Source organism: Calypte anna, chromosome 4B, assembly GCF_003957555.1.
Source record: "Calypte anna isolate BGI_N300 chromosome 4B, bCalAnn1_v1.p, whole genome shotgun sequence".
NCBI lineage: Eukaryota > Metazoa > Chordata > Aves > Apodiformes > Trochilidae > Calypte > Calypte anna.
The window spans coordinates 7,923,585-7,945,725 of NC_044249.1; the positions used below are offsets into that span (position 1 = coordinate 7,923,585).

The 22,141-nt window shown below is 38.5% G+C and overlaps 1 protein-coding gene across 1 annotated transcript in view; it reads left to right on the top strand.

Moving 5' to 3' along the window:
- ARHGAP10 (Rho GTPase activating protein 10) overlaps window positions 1-22,141 on the top strand; it is a 140,484-nt gene that overhangs the window by 112,882 nt on the left and 5,461 nt on the right. The window contains exons 20-22 of the mRNA XM_030450803.1: window positions 4,153-4,315; window positions 16,357-16,488; window positions 17,776-17,867. Coding sequence (XP_030306663.1) covers window positions 4,153-4,315; window positions 16,357-16,488; window positions 17,776-17,867 — 387 coding nt within the window. The remainder of the gene's footprint in view (window positions 1-4,152; window positions 4,316-16,356; window positions 16,489-17,775; window positions 17,868-22,141) is intronic.

Sequence of the window (22,141 nt, forward strand, 5' to 3'; positions counted from 1 at the left end):
AATGGTTATGATCAGCCTAAGTTGGTTTATTTCTGGATAGGGTTGGTCTGAACTATGATCAGCTGGAGAGACAAAGCATGGGTATCAGTTGCAGAGGCACAGTGAAAGCTCTAAGGCTTGGATGAGTGTTGTGATTAGAACAATGACGCAAGAAGATAATTTAGATGACAGTTTAAAAGGAACTAAGCAGTCAAAAAAATTTAAATAGTGTACAAAAGGTGATGTGAACATGAAGCAAGTTTTAACTGTTGAGAGCAAAAATGTGTCTTAAAACCTCTTTGTGTCAGATGAGGAGGTGAATTTTAGAACCAGCTTGGTGGCAGCTCTAGAAAAACGGGCAATCTGAAAGCCAGACACTCAGGCTTCCCACAGATATAATGAATAGAGGAAGACCTGATGGCTGGAGTGTTGACAGAAATTTATGAGAAGTCATGCAGACTTACTGCTTTTATAGTGAGAACCCTCTTGGCCTTGCTGTGTTCTAGGACTCTTTGACACCCAAAGGGGAGAGTGTAATTTTGAGAGAAAAGGGAGGGGGGACTGGTACTCCTTGGGGCTAAGAATACCAAACTGCATGTTCAAAGAATGCTATAAATGAGTTTTAAGAGAAGTCCTGTTTTATAGTGTAAGAGCTCATTAGAATTCAAAAGATAGAAGAGTGGGTAGTTTCTGGAGCTCCTCTTCGAAAGAACCTGTCAGTCCAATGTGGCACTCAGCCTTTTCATAGAAGTGGGAATCCTGACAATGTTGCTCACTGGAGAACAGTGTTGGAGGAAAAGAAGAGTGAGAGGAGAGAGTAAAAATATTTGGCTATCAGTCTTAGGGAGCCCCTGAATTCTGAAGATGTATGAACAGAGGATTGATCAGTAGGAGTAAGTGATGGAATTAATGCTCCAGATGGCACTTCTGGGACCACAACAAAAAAATCAGGAATTCAGATATGATGTATGCTCTTCAGAAAGAACTCTGGGAAATTGAAACAGATTTATAAAACAGGTACATGACCCCAAAACTGCAAAACTCCCTTACACAAAGAGATTTATTGTTAAACATATAGAGGAGATTGTTTAAATACCTTCACACAGCACAAAAAATGCATAAGAAAGGTGCTATATTTGCTAGCAATGGGTGATGACATGGCATGACATGGGTCATGCCTGTAAAACAAAGCTTAACAAAATGAAGGTGCATGTGTTAATAAGTGAGTATGTTAATTAGCAGCCAATTAATTCCCTATTACCGTTATCTTCTGCTAGAGTCATCCAAGACCCTTTGGAAGGTACAGTTTGGCCCAACATGAGATGGGCATCAATGAAAAGCAGGTTATTAAACTTAATAGAGATAACTAGATACAATACTGTGGCCTGTGCCATGTACAGGAGTTAAAATAGTTTCTGAAGTTATCAGAATTTTTCTCACCAGCTCACAAGGTGCAATCTTTGTATGACTGAATTTAGAGGGATTACATTATATTTTGGATTCTTAGAGTTTGAGCATATATTGGTTGTAATCATGACAATGTGGCAGGTGATCATCAGTCATCTGTTTTTGCAGCAATACAGAATTGCCTTTTCCTAAGTAAAGCTGTATTGTTTCACTTCAGAAAAATGGACAAAAGGAAACATCAGAAATGCAGAATATCTTTTAGCATGTTTTTAGAGGATGTTTACTTAATACAATAGAATTTAGCAGGTGTTTTTCTGTTTAAATATGTGACTTGTTTTTGTGATCAAAGCCCAATCTTATTCTTGAGAGTGCAATACATTATTAACCATGAGAAAACACTTTGCTCAGGAAGGAAGAAGTAAAATTTGAGGAAAGATTTAACCCACAATTTCATTTATGATCACATTGAATGCAATTGCCTGTACACTGCAGTCTCCTATGTGGACTTGACTGCATGACTGGAAGTGTTTAGTATTTTTCACTTGTTCTGAGTGCTCTGAGAAACAATTTAAACCTCTGCTTCCTGCAGGGAGGTGTGGTGAGTTGGTCATATTCATAATATTAAAGTACAGATTAATATTCCTTTCTGCTACTGTTTTAATAACGATAAGTGAATGGTTGAGGTAAACATGGCCTCTAGTGAATGTATGAGTTTGCTAATCTGGGTTTGCTTTTGAAAAGAAATTGTGAGGAATATAAAGGACTTCAACTCTACTTAGTTTTAAGGAATATAGTTTCTTTATAAAGTAAAATTGCAGTATTACTGTCTAATCTCTCAGATATTTATCATTGTGAGACATACATCTGCAAATGAGATGTAATTAATTAGTTTTTACCTGACACTCCTGCAGTTCTCATGTCATGTCAGATAAATGTGAGCTGCTGCATCGTGGCCAGGGTGCATTTCAGAAGGTGAGAGGTGAGCAGGATTGGGCTGGAGTGAGTCACTCACTTTTCCAGGTTAACATTCTCCTCCTCAGAGCTTATCATACATTGTTATTACAGGCTAATTTAGTTCCTTAAATTAGCAGCTGCTTTAGGGAGAAATTTCCAGATGACGACTTTTATCATTTCAGTGTTTTTAGTTGTGTGTCATTTTACTCTCCAGGGAAGTTGTTCTCTGAGAGCTGCTGGGAGGGGGTGAAGCTGAGTTGGCTGGGGAAGCAGGAGAGTGCTTTGTTAGCTTTTGGCTTTGGAAGCAAAAGGAATTGAACTGGTTGAGGCAGAAATAAAGAAGGGAGAAGTATTTTATATGGTGAAGGTGGCTTTTTATTGTCCATCTTTCATTGTTGTTGCATTTGTTATTAATGAAGAAGAAAATAATAAATTAAAGAAATCATTACAACAGTACTGCTTAGCTTGATATGGAGTAGAATTAAACTCAGTTGTTCACTGTGCAGATCTAATTCTTTTAAATTTGTAAAGTAATATTATACAGGTTTCTGTCTTTTATAGTACTGTATCTAAGAGATGGAACTTGCCAAGCAAGCACAATATTTTAATAGTTTTTCATTGAATCATTATGATGCTGTGTCAGGACTTGGGTTTTCCTTCTTTTCCCCAATGCTTTTGGTCCCAAAGGAACAGGACTCTCAGCCAGGCTGTGGGCTCAGCCATATCTAATCCACTGTTGTGATGTTGTTATTTAGCAAGGCTGTAGGCCAAGTTCATGGGTGCCAGTGGGAGCAAGATGGACACAGGAGGAAAAGAAAGGATGCAGAGAGCCTTGTACAGGGTGCCTGGAAGTGGACTTGGTAGTAGTAGTCATAAACTACTAAATATTACTATTTTGCAAACAGCCACAGGCCTCATTTGAGACTGTGGGTTTAGCTGTGGTGGATACTTTAGTGTTTGCAGTTGTTCATGTGTCACACTCCTCCTTTAGCTCTTATGAAACGTGCAGCTGATGCTTAGATAAAATTGTAAAAATCAAAGCTAGGTAGGTGAAGGTTAGCTTTTTGGTTTGATGAGATGTGTCAGTGGGGTTGGCAGTGAGTGCTGTGACACATTGGGAACTTTTCCTTACTGTCCAGAGGATAGGAATGGTGTTCCTTTCATGTCTTCTCAAGCATTGATTTCTCCAGGTGTTGCCTCCTGGGTGACAGTCTAAGAGTAGCCTATAGAACCAAATAGTTAGCCAGAATACAATGAGATATATTAAAAGTAATGTTTAAAGAGGAGTAATGGAAGTAACTCCTGGGAATTTTGTGTTTGTTTAGACATCTCCTGCCTATTCTGACCTTTTTAAATTTTATTGTTTTGCATTTGATAGGATGTGCTTAAGGTTCTTGAGAACAATCATTTCCTCAAATGTGTAGCAACATATTTTTAGAGGCTGTGTTTTAGAGAAGTATGCAAATGTATATGGCCTGAATTTTTGTTTAAAGTTTTGTTATCTGAAGTGATGTATTTGTCTAAGCACCAGCCCAAACAATCTAGCAGTTCATCCGCATAAAGCATGTGTTGAAAAGGGGACTGGGAAAACACTGTGTTGTGGAGATAGCCTGATAATAATGACAAGGGAAATAGTATAGTGGTGTCTTTTGGGGAAAGTGCTGGGGGAGGGGGACTGTTGGTATTCCAAAGTGAAGATGGGACAGTAAAGTTTCTTCTTGTATGTGTTTCAGGACATTGTTACCAAAGCAGCTTCTTTGGTTCATGAGAAGGTTATTTTAGTATCTTTCTGAATTGTGCTCTCTTTTCTAGCTGACAGCCACAGCTCTCCCAGAGAAGACACCCCAACTGGGAGCATGGATTCTCTTTCTTCCCAGTCTCCAACACCTGCCTTCTCCAGCAGCCCTCCCAGGCTCCTGGATGGAAATCACCTTATTATGGACAGCGGAGATCTTGCAGGCTGGACATCAAATCTGTAAGTAACCTGAATATTAAGTATTTTTTTCATTTAACAGTTTTTTCATTGGTTTGATTGTGCACAGGAAGAATGCTTCCCTTTTCAGTTTGGGTGCAATTGATTTTTAGAAATTACATGTAACTGAGTTTGTTTTCTTTTGCTACAAAAAGGGATCTGTTTATATCTTGTGCTGGAGCTTAGAGGCTACTTAAATGTTTGTAAAAAAGGAATTTTCTTTTTCTACAGAAACCTAGTACATTTTACTATAACCTGTTATGAAATTTTAAACTCTATTTGGGCAATGAATAAGTAAGTCATTCTCTATATCATCTATTACCCTATCTTTATTTCAAAACAGTGTTAAGCTACATGCAGGTGCAGGAATTGAGATTTAGGGCCCAGATTTTGGGTTTGGATAAATATACTGTAACAAGCATGTGTCAAATTGCTCAGGAAAATTGCTGTTGTTAATACCCTCTTAAATGAAATGCTCATTTTTTGATGAAAGATGTTCAGGTTTTGAGCATGACTTCAATTTAGCAAAATATGATGTTACAGTGTTAGTCTTATCCCTGTAATATATATTCCATTCTGATACACAAATAGCTGAACATTAAACATTGCTTATTTTTTTTAATCAGAAGTTGAGCTTGAATTGAATTCTCTGGTTTGATATTCATGCAAGCTTTAACATATTAAGGCAAAGTTTTCCAGCTTCCAGTGCCAAGATGGAAGGAGCAGGTCTGGAGAAAAGATCTGTTACAATGTATTAGGTAGAACAATATTTTCTCATATGTATTGACAGAATTCTAAATTTGTAGGTATTTTACATGGGTGTTGTTTCTGCATTAGAGAGCTGAAGTTGCTTTTTCCTTATCCTCTTGAACTGTCCACTGGTAGTGGGTAGGATTAACAGTAAGTTGCATTAAATGAAAAAATGTCCACGTGTGGAAAACACCCTGTATGCAGCATAAAACTGTCAATGAAAGCAAGCATAGCTAATAAAGAAACATAGGGTTAGCAGAACACCAATAGTAACACCTCAGAGAACAGAAGACAGAAGTGTAGGTTTTATTCAGAGGGTTCAGGAACTTGAAAACTATATGGGACTGCTGTTTTGGAAACTTGATGGCTTGATGTTTTGTGCTCAGTTGGAAACAGTTCTGTCTGGAAGGAAAAGAAAAAGTGCAAGGTATACGTGCTTAGATTATTCGTTAACATCAGTTTCTTTCTTTTACTCACCTGTCTGTGAAGTTTGCTTGAGACCTACCTCTGTATTGAGCCTGAACAGTGGCAAGAGAATGGTCTGTGAACAGTACATTCATTCCTCTATTTTTCCCACCAAAGTGGCTTTTTTTCCCCTTCCAGTTCTGATGACTCAGAGGGCCTTGACTTTAGGAAAAGAAAAAAACAAACAACCAAACAAAACCCCCCAGAACAGCCCCAGCATATAGATGACAGAGTTTGATACCACAAATGGAAAAGAGACTTGGAGTTCTGCAGTCATTGTGCATCATGGAGTCTTTTGGGCAGGGAAAGGTGCTGGTTAACTTCTCATAGTTCATCTGTGGTAGGGCTCACAGCTCCAGGAAGTGTAGCATTGCCTGTTGAACTCTGCTTTGCTCGTAGACTGTTCTGCTAAATTGGACTATCCCAGAATTAGGTGGAGAACAATCCTTTCTGTTTGTAAAAGATTTCAAAATGTTTTGCATTTCGTGCCAAAATGGAACAAAAACATTCTTAAAGTCTCACTAAAATGGTATTGCAGGTCTTCAGTGAGGTACAGTAAATACCATACTTACTCTAGGGGAGATGGAAAGACAAGAGGATCCGGTTTCTCAGGTTCAGCTGATGTTTAAAACACATGGGTGTTACTTGAAAGAGATCAATCTCTATGGAGTTATGTAGTCAACAAGGTGATGGTGACTACTTTCTGGTAGAATAGAATCTTGCATTGTTTCCTGGGGGAAGGGATGTTACATTCTGGGTGAAGATACAGCAGATATTCTCAGGCTAGTTTACATCAGTAGTTTGCTTTAAGCAATAATACATGATGGACAGCAAGAATATTTTTTTTTCTGTTTCTTTTTTCCTGAATCATACCTGTTGTCACTGTGATGTTTCTTGGCAGAGTTTTTTTGGATGCACATCCTTTCCTTGTCCCAGCTTTAAAAACAAAGGAAGCTACAGTTTCTAGCATGGCGAGAGGAGCACCAAATGAAAGCAAATACACCCTCACCTCCTGGCTGGCACTAGGCAGGGACTTCAGGGTCAGAGTGGTGGAAGAAGACATTAGCACTGATTAGGAATGTCCCCCACAAAGCCCTGACTGCTCAGTTTTCATGTCAGTATTTAAAGATGTGCTATCCATACACTCTAACTGGAAGGTGATGTTTCACATATGTGCCATTTTGAAGCCCTGCTAAGCTGTTGGTTTTCCTGTCTACAAGTGTGTATGTCTGCCTGATGCTACATTTTCTTCAAAAGCTCTGTGTGGATCAGACATATGTCCTGTGTTGCGATGTGCTGCTGGAGGGGTGAGTACAGTTGGGTGATAGTTGGCTTCTAACTGCCCATGGCAGGGGTAGATCTCAATGGAGACCCAAGTTTTGCTCCTTGAAGATTGTCTTGAACCCTACACTTTTTTCAACATTTTTCCGGAAAATATTTTTAACTTTACACTTCTATCTAAAGCAAATGCTAAAAATAAATAAATTTCATTTTACATACACTCTGTGGTAGAACACAGAGATCTTTTTTTCCTGTGTCAATCACAAAGTTACCAAGTAGTCCATGTAGATGCGTGCTTCAAACTCTGAATAGCCCAGAGGCAAATTGCCTTTTCTACTTGCACTATCCTAAATATGTATTGTTTGATAACACCTTCTGTCCAAGGACTTAGTGCAAGCTAACCTCAGACAAACTGATAATTAGGGTTTGGGGCTGGATAGAGTATTCCTTCCTTGTAGTGTTCTCCACTGATATGGGCATTTTTTTCCCTTCAGGATAGAGCAGCAATGCCAATCTTGGTTTAAGGTTAACCAAAGCATTTGCATTCCTTCTTTTTCTTTTCTGCTTCAAGTGCCTGTACACTCTTGCCCTCAAGCTACAGAATTAACCTTGTTCAGCCATCTCTCTATCTCAGATTCCACTGGAATCACCGTCAAGGTCTACTTTGCTCTGAAAGAGCTCCAGGTGGTTCCTGGGAGGAGAGCATATTTCACTGTTTTGGGACTAATGGTGGTATAGTTTCACCAGTGCTACATTCTCAAAATTCTCATTATATCTTTCAAAGCCACAGTCAGTTCTGGGCAAAAAGAAAAGAGTTCCCAAGTTAAATGCACCTAGCCCCTCTCATGTTCCTTCTAATTCAGAATGCCACCATAGCCAGCATTCTGGAGGTAAGCAGTGTCATCTAGATGAAACACAGACATCCACAGAAGCATCTGCTGCTATTTGAGACACTGGAAAACAGACAATATTCCTTGTTTCAGGAATTTCCCTATATAAAAGTCTGTAAAGTAGGATTGCGCTTTGCATTTAACAAGTAGGTTATGTATTGTAATGTTTTATTCCCTCCATATGGAAAAAATATATTTTGTGAGTTGCCCATAGTATTATTCTGACCTGGGTTTAAACAAAATATCCCCACTCTACTCAAGCAAACTTGCATCTGTCTTTTATCCATTAGTTTCTCCCAATCTGTTGTCTACCCTACAGTTGCAAATTACCTCGTGAGTTCAGACTCCACAGTCCACCCTTTGCTCCTTCCTTCAGAACTGCTTCAAACCCTGGTTGATCTGAGGAAAGATTATTGCAAGTATCTCATGGTGAATGACTTTACATTTTCTTCCTCTCTCTTTCTTTCCTGGTAATATTTTTGTTGTTTCTTCTGTTGTGGAAGCTGGTGCAGGTCACTGCTCCCTACAGATTCTGTGGCAACAGGCAGGCAGTTGGCAGTGTTGGTAGGGAAACTATCCCTGTAATGGTATCACCAGAAGCACCAGGAATTTGCTGACAATAGATGAAGATATAGAGTGGAAAAGGGAAGGGTGAGTAAAGAAAAACACTCTGCTGGAAATTCAGGAAATGAAGTAGGTTGCCATAAAAAACTGAGCCATCCAGCCAAGAGTGAGGGGAAGAGGAGGACAAAAATACAAACATGTTGGTGTAAATAACCTGTAGTAGTAGTAAGTGGGAAATTTAAAAATTTTTTTTCCCCCCATATTTAATGGAGGAAGCAAAAATAAGCAGTAGCAGAGGACAGGGTTTAACAAGAAGGTAAAGGGCAGGAACTACATATTTAGGATTCGCCTGTACAGAAAAATGGGTGCTAAGTAAGCTATAGTGTGAGTTGAGAGAATGTAAGACACTGTACATTCTTTGTGTGAATACTTAGTGCTGTCTCTGCTTTAAAAGTGGAGGAAGCCCAAAGTGTAAGGATGCAATGAATTCAGTCTGGTTCTCATAGTGCTGCTCCAACTGATTTGGCAATTTTTGCTTAAGGTATGGATGTTGCTACTTGATCCTCTTTCTCACTTCCCCAGTTAGCAGACGTGGGTCTGGTTTGTGGGGTGGTGGTATTCGTTTCTAACACTGCTTTGGTGAAGACTGTAAACCAGCCAAATTAGTTCCTTTTATCCAGCTCATATTTGAGCCACACAGAGAGTTACAGCAATATTAATATTTCTGTGAAATACCTTATAGTGTCACATCTCATCATAGAAGAGTCCACACAGAAAATCAGTGTGAACCACAAAATATTGCAGAATTCAATCTCTGGCTTAATTTCTGTCCCCTATGCAGCTTCTGGTTTTCTTATCATATTTGTCCAAAAAGTAAATAAATCTGTCACTTTTTTTTTCTCCCTTTTTTTTTTTTTTTTTTTTTTTTTTTTTTTTTTTTTTTCCCACGAGAGGCTTGATAGCTCTTCACTGAAGGATGCAAGACTGACATTACTTTCTGCCTTCCTGATTGGCAGTGAAAAATATGCACTCTGATTTTTATTCCTATGGTGTACAAAACTCAAGTTTTTACTAATTCTAAATACATAGTTTCCAAAGAGGAGATCAGGATTTCAGATGCTGAGAAGCTGACTACTCTTTCTGACCTTGTCTTCGAGCTATTTTGATAATAGTGACTGGAGATATATAACAGAAGGGCTTAAGGGTAGCTCTTAAAGTGCAACCATGGAAGAGTTGTCAGTCTGTCCTTTTACATGCAATAGAAAGCCAGTGATACATGGTTTGACTTTCACCCCATAATATTATGGCTTTCTACCTGCAAACAATATATAGATAGAGTGACAGCTAAGCTAGATATATACATCTGTGTCTAATAAATATATCTAAACAACTAAAGGTACAATGTAAGTATAGAGTCCATAAAAGAAAACAATTTTTGTCATTAATATATTCTTGTACTGAAGTAGGTCATGTCACACATGAAGTTATATAATTCAATTAAAAAAAGCTGAGGGGAACTCTTCTTGCAGCTTCTGTAGTTTGATTATAGAATTTACTACATGGCTTTAGTTTCCTATATCAATCTTTGTCCTGTTTTATATTGTTTAGATACTATTTAAAAACTTTTCCCAATTCTGTTTTGTTATGCATCATAAATTATTACATTTGACCAGCGTTTGGGGCTTGTTTACATTTAGTTCTAACCTATGCTATGCCAAAACCAGGTAATTGTGGTAACTGATATATCTTCTTTTAGAAATAAAAGCATATCCAGTTCTAAACCATAAGACCTTGAGTTTTAACACATATGAACTTCCACGTCCTGCAACAGATTTTCTTCAGAGAAACTATTACTTATTCTGTTTGTTTTGTACAGCCTGTGCACTCTCAGTTCCCAATGCATTTTGATTCTCTGAAGCTGTGTAAGGCTTGGGCATGCCTGACCTCCACCCCCTCCTTGTAATTTCTGCACCTCCTGTGACTCTCCTGACTAAGGTGTTGCCTTTTGATGTCTAGGTTGGGCACTGGACTCTGTTTCTGCTCTGTCTGATCTCTGTGTGTCCACATGCCCCCCTCAGTAACCATGCTTTTTTTCTGAGGTGCTGCTCTGACACGAGATCCTTCCCTGCAGATGTAGAGCTGATTTCCTCTAATCCTAGCAAAAGGGGGGTGGGGGTGTCATAAGGCAGCTACTTCCTATTATCCTAGAGGGAAAGGAGATTGTGACTAATATTGGTCTTTAGAATATTGAAATGTCTTAATTCACAAACTTAGCCTACCTGCAGTAAGTCCAGAATTTCAGAGTAAGGGACTAATTTTGCTCATCTTTCAGTAATCAGGATGGGGGTTAGCATCAAGCTCTTCACTGACTTCCCAGTGGGCCAGAACCATTTATTGACACGAGATCTGTCTTATTCAGCCTTTCCCAGAGTGCTGTCTGTAATGGCAGCTCCCCTCTGATGGATGAGTGTAGCTTTCCCTTGTCGTGATGACTGATTTTTTGAGAGGTACATTACAAGTCATGTTCTAAAACACCAAGGACTGCCTTATGTCTGTTTTAACTTGACCTTGAAATGATCCAAAAATACCGAACACTTGGTATTCCCTGGCCATGGTATGCTTTGTAATTAATCTTTCTGAGGATCTTTTTTTTATAAGAAAAGATTTGTTGCTATAACAGGCCCATTGCTGTCATTAGATCTGTTTCTACTCACAGTACAAGGCCCTGTGACAGAGCTCATCTACAGAGCTTACAGATTTATCCTGCACATGCTGAGTTTTCAGAATTGGGTCAGAGTCTTCCTTTTTGGCTGAAAGTGCCCCTACATTATCTGCATGCTACCTTTTTCAAGGATCTGTCTTCATCAAAATGAATGTTCACCTTGGGATCTGAGACTGCAGGGTCTCTGGGTTTCCTGGGGAGCTGAAGCTTGATGACTTCTGATGCTTGTTTTGGATGAAGTCATGGTGCAGGATGTTGGGCAGCCTTCCTCAAGGTGATGATAATGTCTTGAGTATCTGTTTTATATTGCCCTTTTCTCCTTTACTCTCAAAGCCATGGGGATTTTGCAACTGGAGGGGTTGGAAAGCATCCAGTCCCTCAAACCTTTTCACTGTGTATGTATGTGAATTGGGATGCATGGCTTGCTGAAGAGGCTACGTTTCTGAGCTCAGAATGGTGAGATTCGGAGTTTTCAAACTGAAATCCACCTTGGATGCTGCTGTTAGGACCCTGTCAGACAGAGTCCAAATGCTGAGGTACTCAAACCCCAGTAGAGAAACAGAAGCACCTGTGTAAGTGGCTTTTCAGGAATATGCAAGGGACCAGGGGTGGAGTAAATGGCCTTGTCTTTTATTTCTTTTGCATTTCTTCTTAATTGGTTCTCCTGACAATAAAATATTCTGTTACCCAGGTCAGTGATGCATACATGCTACACTAGAAGCATAATTTTGGGGTTTTTTTTATACCCACAGAGGCTTTCAAAATGGTCATGAGAGCCACTGTGAGAGCCATCATGAGAGCTGCCTGTGCAGCATCCTGAGTGCTTTCAGGGTCTTTGTGACAAATGTGGCAAGAATCCAATTCTTTATGAAGTCTCAGGCTGTTTAAATTCCTTGTGAGGAAGCTGATGTTAAAAGAGACTTTAGATGGTAAAGGAGTCCAGAAATAGAGATCTGGACATAACATAAGACCTAGAGGTAGCTATTAATTGTGTTTGTGTTCTCAATTAGTTCCTGTTAGATCCACATCAGTAAACTGCATATGCAGTCCCCTTAAAATTGGAATAGCTTCTTTTTGTACTTTCTGGCAGTCGTGTGAATTTGCAACTTTACATACACAAAGAGTGATTTCAGTTTCAGGCTCTTGAAAACTTTCTATAATATCTAGTGCCATAATCTTCAATAAAAGATGCTTGAACAGCTGCAGAGGGCACAGCCCAGGTATCAGTGTATTTGCTCACAGTGCTTATTTTGCAGTTTGTTTTTGTTTCAGCTGCCACCTCTTCAGTGACTCAGCAGTTTCAGAGCCTGGTTTAGTGGAGGGGACACTTCTTTTGGTACCCTTTTGTTATGCAAGCAGAGCAAGAGCCCTCATTTTGCAGCTGCCTTGAAAGAGGCACAGTATAACTTAGTCATGTGGTTCATACAGAGTAGACTTTGCCATCTCCTTGTCTTCCGGTGTCTTCTCACCAAAGTGTGAGCACAGAGTAAGCAGTCTGTGTGCTCAGAGAGGGAGGGGTTTGGATTCAACCACTATGATGAACTAAAGTTTATTCTCTGTATTTTTTTCCTTCTCTTCTTCAGGGAACAGAGCCACCTCATTTTTTTTTTTTCTAAAAGGAACAGCAGTATGCTATAAACTTATGGATGTGCATACTTCATTTTTGCTTTGTCTGAGTTATCATTTGAAATTGCTTAGGAGAGCTGCTATCAGTTAGCTTCAGACTTACCAGTCTGGTGTGAAAGATCATTTGCTGCTTTACTGAGACTTCATAATCCAAAACCTTTAAGGTGGAGAGTATTGGATTGTGTATGGAATCAGAAATAGCTGACACCTTTGACATACTGTATCATCTTATAATGAAACCTTTTAAGAACACTTCCCTTGAGTTCATGTCAGGCAGACACTGTAACACAACAGCCATGGGGCTGCCAAACCCCTCCATGAAACAACCTTTTTTCTCTCAAGAGTTGCAGTGTGGATTCTTTTCCCAGAGTCTCTTCCTTGCTCTCAAGATAAGAGTCTGCTCTTCAGCTGTGTTACCTTAGGAACCAGACAGATAAACATCCAATAAAATCTTATTTTCAGGAGTTTGTTTCTGAATATCAGTACAAAATCTCTAGCTTATTTTCAATAAGCCCATTTCCCCCTCCTCCCTTCTCCCAGTGTTCCTTTTGCCAGACAATAGCATTTTATTCTCAGACTGAGATGGGTTGCACTTTTTCTTCTCACAAGAAAGGCATTGCCTTAGTTTTTAGCCCTTAGGATGATGAGATGTGCAATACTTTCTAATATCTCATGAGTTTGATAAACAAGGTGTGCAAAGCTTGATACCAAGGTAACTTTTTAATAGCAAGACTCTGTTCAAGAAAAAAAAAATCCAGCAGTTTGTTGCTTACACACCACAACATTAGAACTGATTTTTTCTATAGAGTAAAACCTGTTTTAATATAAAAGTGGTTCCTGACAAAGCCAAGTACAATAAATAAATAATTAAAAAAAATCAAAACCACCCTGAAATTTTAGAATGTCTTTAATATGTAAAGCTAATGGTTTTTTTGAGGGGGGTGGGGAGGTGGGCACAGCCCAGCATTTCATGTACCTGCACTTCTGAAGCCTTTTTCCACTAGAACTGTTGGAGTAACTCAGAATTCTTAGAAAACCTGCCAGTTTTTGCATGCTTTTGTATAATGCTGCCTGGTAAGGGACAGTGTGGTCTTGTTAGCTGATAGATTACCCTTTTGTTGAGTTTGTAACTTGAGAAATGAACATGCCATGACATAAATCTGCAAGTTTTATTTCATTTCTGTTTCTTTATTGGCACACTTTCCCTTTTTATTTTTTAATTTCTTTTCTTTTTCTTCTCCAAGTCTCAGTGAGAAATCATCTGGTGTTCAGTCCACGTATTCTTATGAATGACCAATGATTTCCTGGCTTGGAAGGAATCTTATGTGTCTTTTCTATTCTGAGAAGTGTTTTGAAAACATTAATCCTGGGCCTTACCTGTAGGCAGTGCTCTAGAGCTGATCAGTTTGCATACATCAGTATGATGTCTGCTTCAAAGAAATATTTAATAAATGGAAGATACTTCTGTTCACTTGTCAAAAACCAAACAACACAAATCTGAGGTGTGCAGTAGAGAAGACCACTTGGTAGAATGTCCTTGAATCATGATTAGCTTGCATTAGAGACATTTTAATATTCTTCTGGCAATATACTTGGAATACTTTCTAAAATTATTTTCTGTAGCTTTATAGATTTCAAAAATGAGCCTGACACCAATTTTATTGTGGGATTTGAATTGAATTAATAAGAGCACAAGGAAATTGTTTTTTCTTTAAATATCAGGATTGTTTTAACACAATAGAGCAATTTAGTCTATACAAGTAGGATAATTTTTAAATTTGCTTTTGAGAAACTTTTGTCTGAATTTCACATTTGTGTAACTGGGTTAAAATTATTCTGTTCAGAAGTTAATTGTGTGCAGAATTAGGGAGAAATAATTACTTTCTAGCAAACTTTTTAAACTTTACGGTGTAGCTGAGAAATTTTTTTATCCTGAGTATTTAAAGAAAATAATACAAATGCTGAGATTCACTTTCTCTTGTTCTTCTCTGAATGAGGAACTTTTACCTGAAGTGATTTTTTTTTTTTTTTTACCTGAGGAAATTTTTTCAGCTATTAGATAAAAAAGGGAGGAAGAGGACAAGTCCAAATAAAAGTAAAACACAAAATGTGCAGGTGCTCCTCTTCAAAGATTGGCAATTATTCAGTGAGGTAAATAATGGTGTAGTTAAAGAGCCAGAAGCAGTGAAGCAGTCTAGATATCCTCTTTCCAAAGCGCAAAATGTGTTTCTAGTCAACACAGTCCAGCTTTTCATTCAGTTTACTACTTATGATTTATTTGGTAAATCTGATAGTTTTAAAGCAGAGCACATTTTGATGAACTCTTCCGGTTATGAGTCCAGCAGATTTAAGTCTCATTTTTATTAGAGGAACTAACTGTAGAATGCTGTTTTCATCCACTGTGAATTCCAGTTTTCATCCAAATGCTGCCTGACACAGATTCCAAGGAAAAACATTTGTCTTGCTAAGTAAGGAATGTGCCGTTCACCATTTTATAGTGTAAAAATGAATAAGCAAGATAAACGTTTGCTTAACTATGTAATTACTTTGAGATATACATCCTATGAAACATACTGGCTAGGAAAATCAGTTTGTAGAAGCTGAATTTTGTTGTAAACCATGTTATGCAAACCAGCAATAGTGAACCTTTCTTCTAGAAATTAAATATCCCAGTGCACAAGAGGATTAAAATCAGCTATATAGGTTAGGTTTCGTGTTTTCTTTTTATTAATTTACAATTATAACTAGGGTAATTGTTGACTCCATTTTTGCTTTTGGTCAATCCACCTTGATGAGGTGTGCATTTATACCATTACAGAAACCTTGACTTGCTGGATTCCTTGGTTGTGGTGGTAATTTGCAGATTTATATCTAAGAGGTTAATCTTGGAAAAAGTTGAACTGATAAATGCTGTTTTGCAAAGCCTGCAGTTCTGAGTGCTGGGGATTCCTATGTAAAATCTGTGTGCAAACGATTTTAAATGCTTACGAAGTGCTTGCTCTTGGTTCCAAAGATGTGCTGGTTTAAAAATGTTTGGACAACTTGTTGTTCTGTCCAGGCAGTGAAAGCAAGGAATTCAGTCCTGGAACACTTCAGTTCTTTAAGGTGTAAAATTAGGAACATCCTTTATGTCAGGAAGGACTATTAAAAGTCTTAAGCTGCTATTTCTCCTCCTCTTGTGAATGCAACTAATGCATTGAGTCATTAATTTAATCCATATTTGAACAGTGTGCTCAGGAGGGCAGGCACTGAGGCAGGATCTCTGCAGTTATGCGAATGAGATCTCAATCCAGAGCCAGCATCGTGATCCCAACGCTGTCATCCCTGCAGCCTCTTTTGAAATCTTCCCCATCGTACATGCCTTAGCTCAGTGCTGAGAAGATTTTTAAATAGATTCATCAAAACTTGTAAAGGCAAAGTGGCAGCTCAAATAATAGCTTGCTATATCCAGTTTCATTGTATCTGTCTTTATTAGATAAGGAATGTGGAATTTTCTCTTTTTATTGGTTATGTCATACATCTCAGGTAATTTGTCTTAGCTTAGGATGTCAGGCACGTAGGAGAAATACTTTCAAGGAGGCAATGCAGAATCATCCAATGGCCATGTCTGCAAAATCAGCTCAACATTATTGTTGGTTTTGAATCTGAGTCTCCAACTAGATAGCTAGTTATAAAGATTCAAACATTTTGGTAGGAAAAGATCCTACTCACCTTGTTAATTCTGGCTTCAATATATTTCCTCTTAGTTCTGGTCAAAGCCGCCCATCGATGGTCTCGTGGATGAATGCTCCATCTGCAAACCCAGCTGCCACAAATACTGCACCATCTACTTTCTTCTTCCCTAACCCTGCCCTTGGGAGTGATAGAGCAGTAGAAAGGTATGATGTGCACTTCAGTTTCTGATGGTTATTTATTTGCCTTCCTTTTTTCCCTTGAACACCTTGTAGAAGGCACCCAGATTGAAACAGTAGCTTGCTGGTTAATATAAGCACACTTTAATTTGGGTGGTCAATTAATAGTTTATTTCTACTGCAGTGATTCTCTTACAGTGTCTTTTAAAATACAGATTCTTTCTTTCCTGTCACCACCCATGTCAAATTTAATTTTCTCAAGCTAACCTTCTGGTCACTGGAAAACCTTCCAATGTCCTTACCTGTGTCTGTGGCTTCATTGTTTTTTCTTTCACTCCTTTAACATGCTTTCCATCCAATCTTTTTCCTGCACTTCCGTATTGTTGTTCATCTTTTGAAGTTTTATCACTTTTTCCTTTGAAGTTCTTCACCATCTCAGTTTTTTCCTTCAAATTTTATGTTTTCTAATTCAAATACTTGGTTATACTCATTAATTCTTTCCAGCGCTTGGCAACAAAATCCCATTTCTCATTACTGGTTGCATTTTGCAGCAGAACTGGATTGCCACTTTCATTGGAAGTTCTTTGCAGCAGGGAGACTTTTTACCAATGTTTTATATGTAGTTGTTACCTGGGCTCAACCAAATGATGATTTAATGGTGTGAGTTGTGTGTGTAAACAAAGCGGGCAGCAGCAAACTGTCAATTTGCAAAGGCGTAATTAAATAAGATGTACCAAAAATACTTATATATTCCAAGGTCTCTGCTTATGGTACTTGGAGAAATGAGTACTTTGGGCTTATTAATGAACATCCTGAGAACACCTCTAAAAGACTGCCTGAAACGTCAGAAAACTCACTGCACTTAGGACAAACCAGCAACTTCAGTAGTCTAGTAATAAGGAATTTTAAACAGGTACAAAAAGCAAATTCTGGACAGTGATAGTGAAAAGCTGAGTTGCAAGATCCGTGAAAAAAAAGAAAAACATTTTAGAAGATATAAAGATGATTAGTCCATAGACCTAGTATCCTTTGCCTGCTATTGATTTCCTTGCTGATTAGCACTTTGCAATATTTTACCTGTAGTTGAAAGTTGAGTTTAACTATCATGAAAATAAGTGTGTATAAAGCTGGAAGGATGGTACTCAGAAAGGCCAACAGTAAGTTGCATGTGTGAATTACAAGCTTGTGATGCTGCATGTGAGATTGTGTTTAAAATTTTAGTCATTTTCATAAGAGAATGGAGAGAGAATGGTTGAGAAAAGAGTGCCTTCATAGCAGCCAATAATGACCATAGTTCATAATTTAATTTTTCAGCATTGCCCACCGAAAAGCAAGAGCAGTTTATCCATGTGAAGCAGAACACAGCTCTGAATTATCCTTTCAGATAGGAGCAATTTTTGAAGATGGTAAGTACTGCTTAAGTAAATACAAAGCAATGAAAACCAAATTGACAAAACTGCTCAAGTACCTTTGGAAGAGAATCCAGTCCTGAACATTCTGTGTACATTGCTGACAGCACACAGTTGGTGATGTAGAAGACTCCTGGTATGCAGAAGCTACTCATTGTATGCTTAGCACTTTGAGGCATTGCCTGTGATTTCTAGTGAGCAGACACTTCTGATTGGTCTAATTTTTCAGTAGCATTTGAATGCACTGTAGTACCAGAAAAAGTCTATTCAGCAATAGAGAAAGCCATCTTGGCCTATGAAACTATTTTTTAAAAAGTGAACTATCGTTGTAAAGTAACATACAGGCTTTCATTTAAAGAAAAAAAAAATCCGTTTAAGGATTTTCAGACAAGTAGATCTCTGTGTAAATCACAGGGTCATGGGAGAGAAAAGAAAGTGCTTACTTTTTGGATCAAGGGGTGCCTTAGTGTGTGTAGGTACTTGTAGAAAAAGGAAAATTCACTGAGGTGCAGAATGAAGGCCTGTGTTTAAAGATTTCAGTGGACCCAAATACAGTATTACATATGAACATCCAGAAGGTGGTTCCTGTGCTCAAGATTGTTGCTTCTGTGAGCTTCAGTGGCTCTGCTCTTCAGCAACTGCACAGGGACTGATAGGAACCGTTTCGATTTTTAAACTTTATGCAAATGATGAATACAAACTCTGAAGAGGCTGAAGACAGTGTTAGAACATATTTTGTTTTTCTCACAAGGAAATTCTCATTGTAAGAAAGAGATATTTTGTAATGGTTCAACAGGGCCTGGACAGATTCATTCATAGCAATAACATGATGAGGCTGTTGTTTGTTAGAAGACCTTGATGAAAAATACATTCATACTGAAAAACAGAAGACACTTAAGTTTGGCCAAATCTTCATCCAAGTTTTGTGCAGACTAGTGGATCCAAATTAATCTGAGACTTGTATCTCTGAGAACCCTGTGAGTACTGAGGCTGCTGCCCAATGCTTCCCTGTGTCTAGAGGCAGGGGGCTAGTCAGAGGCATGCTGGCCAATACAGAATCTGGAAATTCTGCAGTGATTCCTGGTTTCTTCTCATCTATTGCCAGCTTTTAGCTTGCTACCAGGTCAGAAATCGGATACCTACTTTCCAGAGGGAAACTGGTATGTAATTCTGCATAACCAAACACACTTAGAGACTGTACTGCCCAGTCATGCAAATACCACATGTGAGAATCTTTGGTTGGATGTTCAGTAAAGGAGGAGTATTCCAAATTTCCAGTTCACATCCAGAAGCAAAAAGAGAGAAGTTCACAGTCTAAAACAGCTGGAAAACATCAACCTGCAGGCATTAAAAGGCTAACTAAAAATGTCTCGTATTTCCCAGGATGCTCCCTGTTAACTCTGTTAGCACTGGATCAAAAGTGTGTGGGTGAAAGTCCTCCCCAACTCCAGTAAAATGTTCCTAATTTAACTGAAATAAATGGGAAGCTCAGGGAAATTTTACATTTTTAGTGTATATAACAACAAAATTGCACAGACAATAGACACCTCCTTCCCCCTCTTTTTGATCCCTATCTTAAAGCAGACAGCACAGAAACATTCCTGTTCTTTGCCTTCTTCCAAACAAGTAAACTGTAAGACTGTGTCAGATTTTCTTGGGTTTTTTTGTTTGTTTTGTTTTGTTTTGTTTTTTCAGTTGGTCTGGGGTCTCCTTTAGGTTTTTATCTACTAGCACTCACCTTACAAAATCATACTTGATGTTTCCTATTAGAGCTGCCTTGCAGGCAAATCACTTCTGAATCAAGTTAGATGGGAAACCTTTTAAAGATGAATTATCTAAAAGATTGCTCTTTTTGAAGTCTCTAACATCAGTTATTTTAATTTAAGTTTTTTTAAAACATTACTGATAGGGCTCTTCAGCAGACATGAAGCTATGTACAGGAAAAAAATCTAGTGAATGGGGTAGAAAGGCATTTCTGACACAGAACAGCAAGGGTTGCACACCTGTTGTATTGGTGTGGTTTAACAAAGTCTTTTAAGAAGCAGTTGCTTCAGTGACAGCAATGTTAAGATTCCTTTCTTGTGGAAAGGGATTGCTGGGAGTTATGACAAAGCTACTATGGCTTTGGCTCACTGCAGCCTCCGTTGAGTTTTTCTGCTAGAGTTGGATTGTCCAAAACCAAGTGCAGAATCTGACTCAGCCAGGGAGAAATGTTTCAACTGTAAAACTCCTTTTCTAAGTCACCATACAAATAAGGCTGGAAACTTGGGAAATTGTCATGTGTCTTGCATTTTGAAAACCTAATTGCCAATTTCCAATGGGAAAGATCACCTTTCTTGAACTACATTTTTCTGGATTTCTTCTGCTGGATCCTGGTCATTTTATAGCCACTGTCCTTGTCCTGTGAAGCTTCCAGCCTTAGGTGGATTGGCAGAAAAAAAGGAGGAGAGCATGCAAGTTGTAAGGCAGCAACTGAACATTCCTAATAATGTAATGGTCACCCCACAATGGTCCCCAGGAGATTGTGTCATGGGTGGCTCTGGCAGCACAGGAAGCTGTTTTCATTAAACGAGCAGAGCAGTCTCTGTATCTGAAACCTCTGCAGTGCCTTCACTTGGGCCTTTTCCTTTTGTGCTAGGCACCCCTGTGTCTGTGCTGGGATCAGATTCCAGGAAATCAATACAGGTTCTTTAGTTCCTTAATTTAAATTCCCATATGTCCTAATAAAGCCCCCAGATGAAGAATTAAAGTAATAATACATCAATTCTGTAGCTCTACCAATAACTTTAACTATCAAAGTGACAATGCATCAATCAAGTTGACATACAGCTACTATCAACCATTAAAGTAACTGTTAAATTAACATCTACTAAAAAGTGCTGCTTGCATTAGTGGAGGTTTTATCCATCTCTCCTTTCTCCACCCTGCCTGTCTCACTTTTCTAATCCTGTCTCTTTCACCTCTCACTGTTAATTTTCATTTCTCTCCCCTCTCATTCTGCTTTGTTTGCTTCTCTTTTTCATTTCCCTTCCCTGTTCTTCTGTTTTGTCTCTCTTGCTCCATAGATGTTGATTGCAGCAGTTCTCTCTTACCTGTTATTATCCTGGGTGAATCTGGCTGCTTTGGCCCAAGACAGGATAATGGCATTTAGTGAAATACAGTCTTGCACCTGTCATAGCTGCTCCCTGCAATACTGGTGCAAGAAGGTAAGGTTCAACCTTTACTCCTGTCTCCAGTTGCTGTTTCTAAATGGGAAAAAAAATCTTTTTGTGTCACAGGCTGACAAGGCTAGAGTTACTAATATTTAAGATGAGCTTTACATCACCTGATAGGAATCTGCATAGAATGAACATTTGCATATTCAAGTGTTTTTAATATTGCATGTACAATGCACTGCCACAAATACCATTGTCTTTCCATTAAGTTGTCATAGAATATAAATGCTAAGGTGCCATCTGGTAAGTTAAAAAGAAAAGGCACAGTTTTATATTTAACTGAATTGTGTAAGGAAATGAATAATGTAATCTGAACTATATCCCTGGATTTAAAAAAAAAAATCTTCAATTCAGTTTACCTTAATCTGTGCCAATATTTTTATTTCCCAGTTGCTGCAGACTGTATTATTGACAGCACATAACAATATAATTCAAGTGGTTAGAGGCAAAGCTTGAAGAGCTTGCAGCTGGAAAAGGGCACATATGGGAAGAAGTAGAGAAGGATCTGAGATTGCAAGAGACATATGCTGGCTGTGTATTTTTTTTTTGTTGTTGTTCTTGAAGCAGCTATTCCCAATAATCATGGAAAGAATAATCAGACTGCCTGGCATTGAAACCTTGCCAGCCTTGGAGCCAAGTGTTATTAAATTTCTGGTTCTTGAAAGAGACTGCTTAGAAGTCAGTAAATGGGAATTTCACTAGGGATAAGTTTTTTAGATAGGATATATGGTGTTTACACAACAAAATTCCTTGGCAGTATTGCTAGCAGGAAGGCTTCCTGAAAACTTGTCAAGATAGCTCTCATCAAAATTTTTACAATTTTTCAAATTTGGTTTTAGGGAAAATCTGGGGAAAACTTGAGAAAGTGTTTTTGTTACGGTAATTTTCCTTGGGAAAGGTGTGGGCAAGGGGTTGTCCCTAGCAAGAACAGCAGAAACACAAAAAAGCTGTGTTCACACAGCCATTGCCATCCCTTTCTATCTTTCCTGATGTAGCAAAGTGCCAGCCTTAGTTAATGTCCCTGGCTTTGACTCCATGCATTCTCTTCCCTCTTAT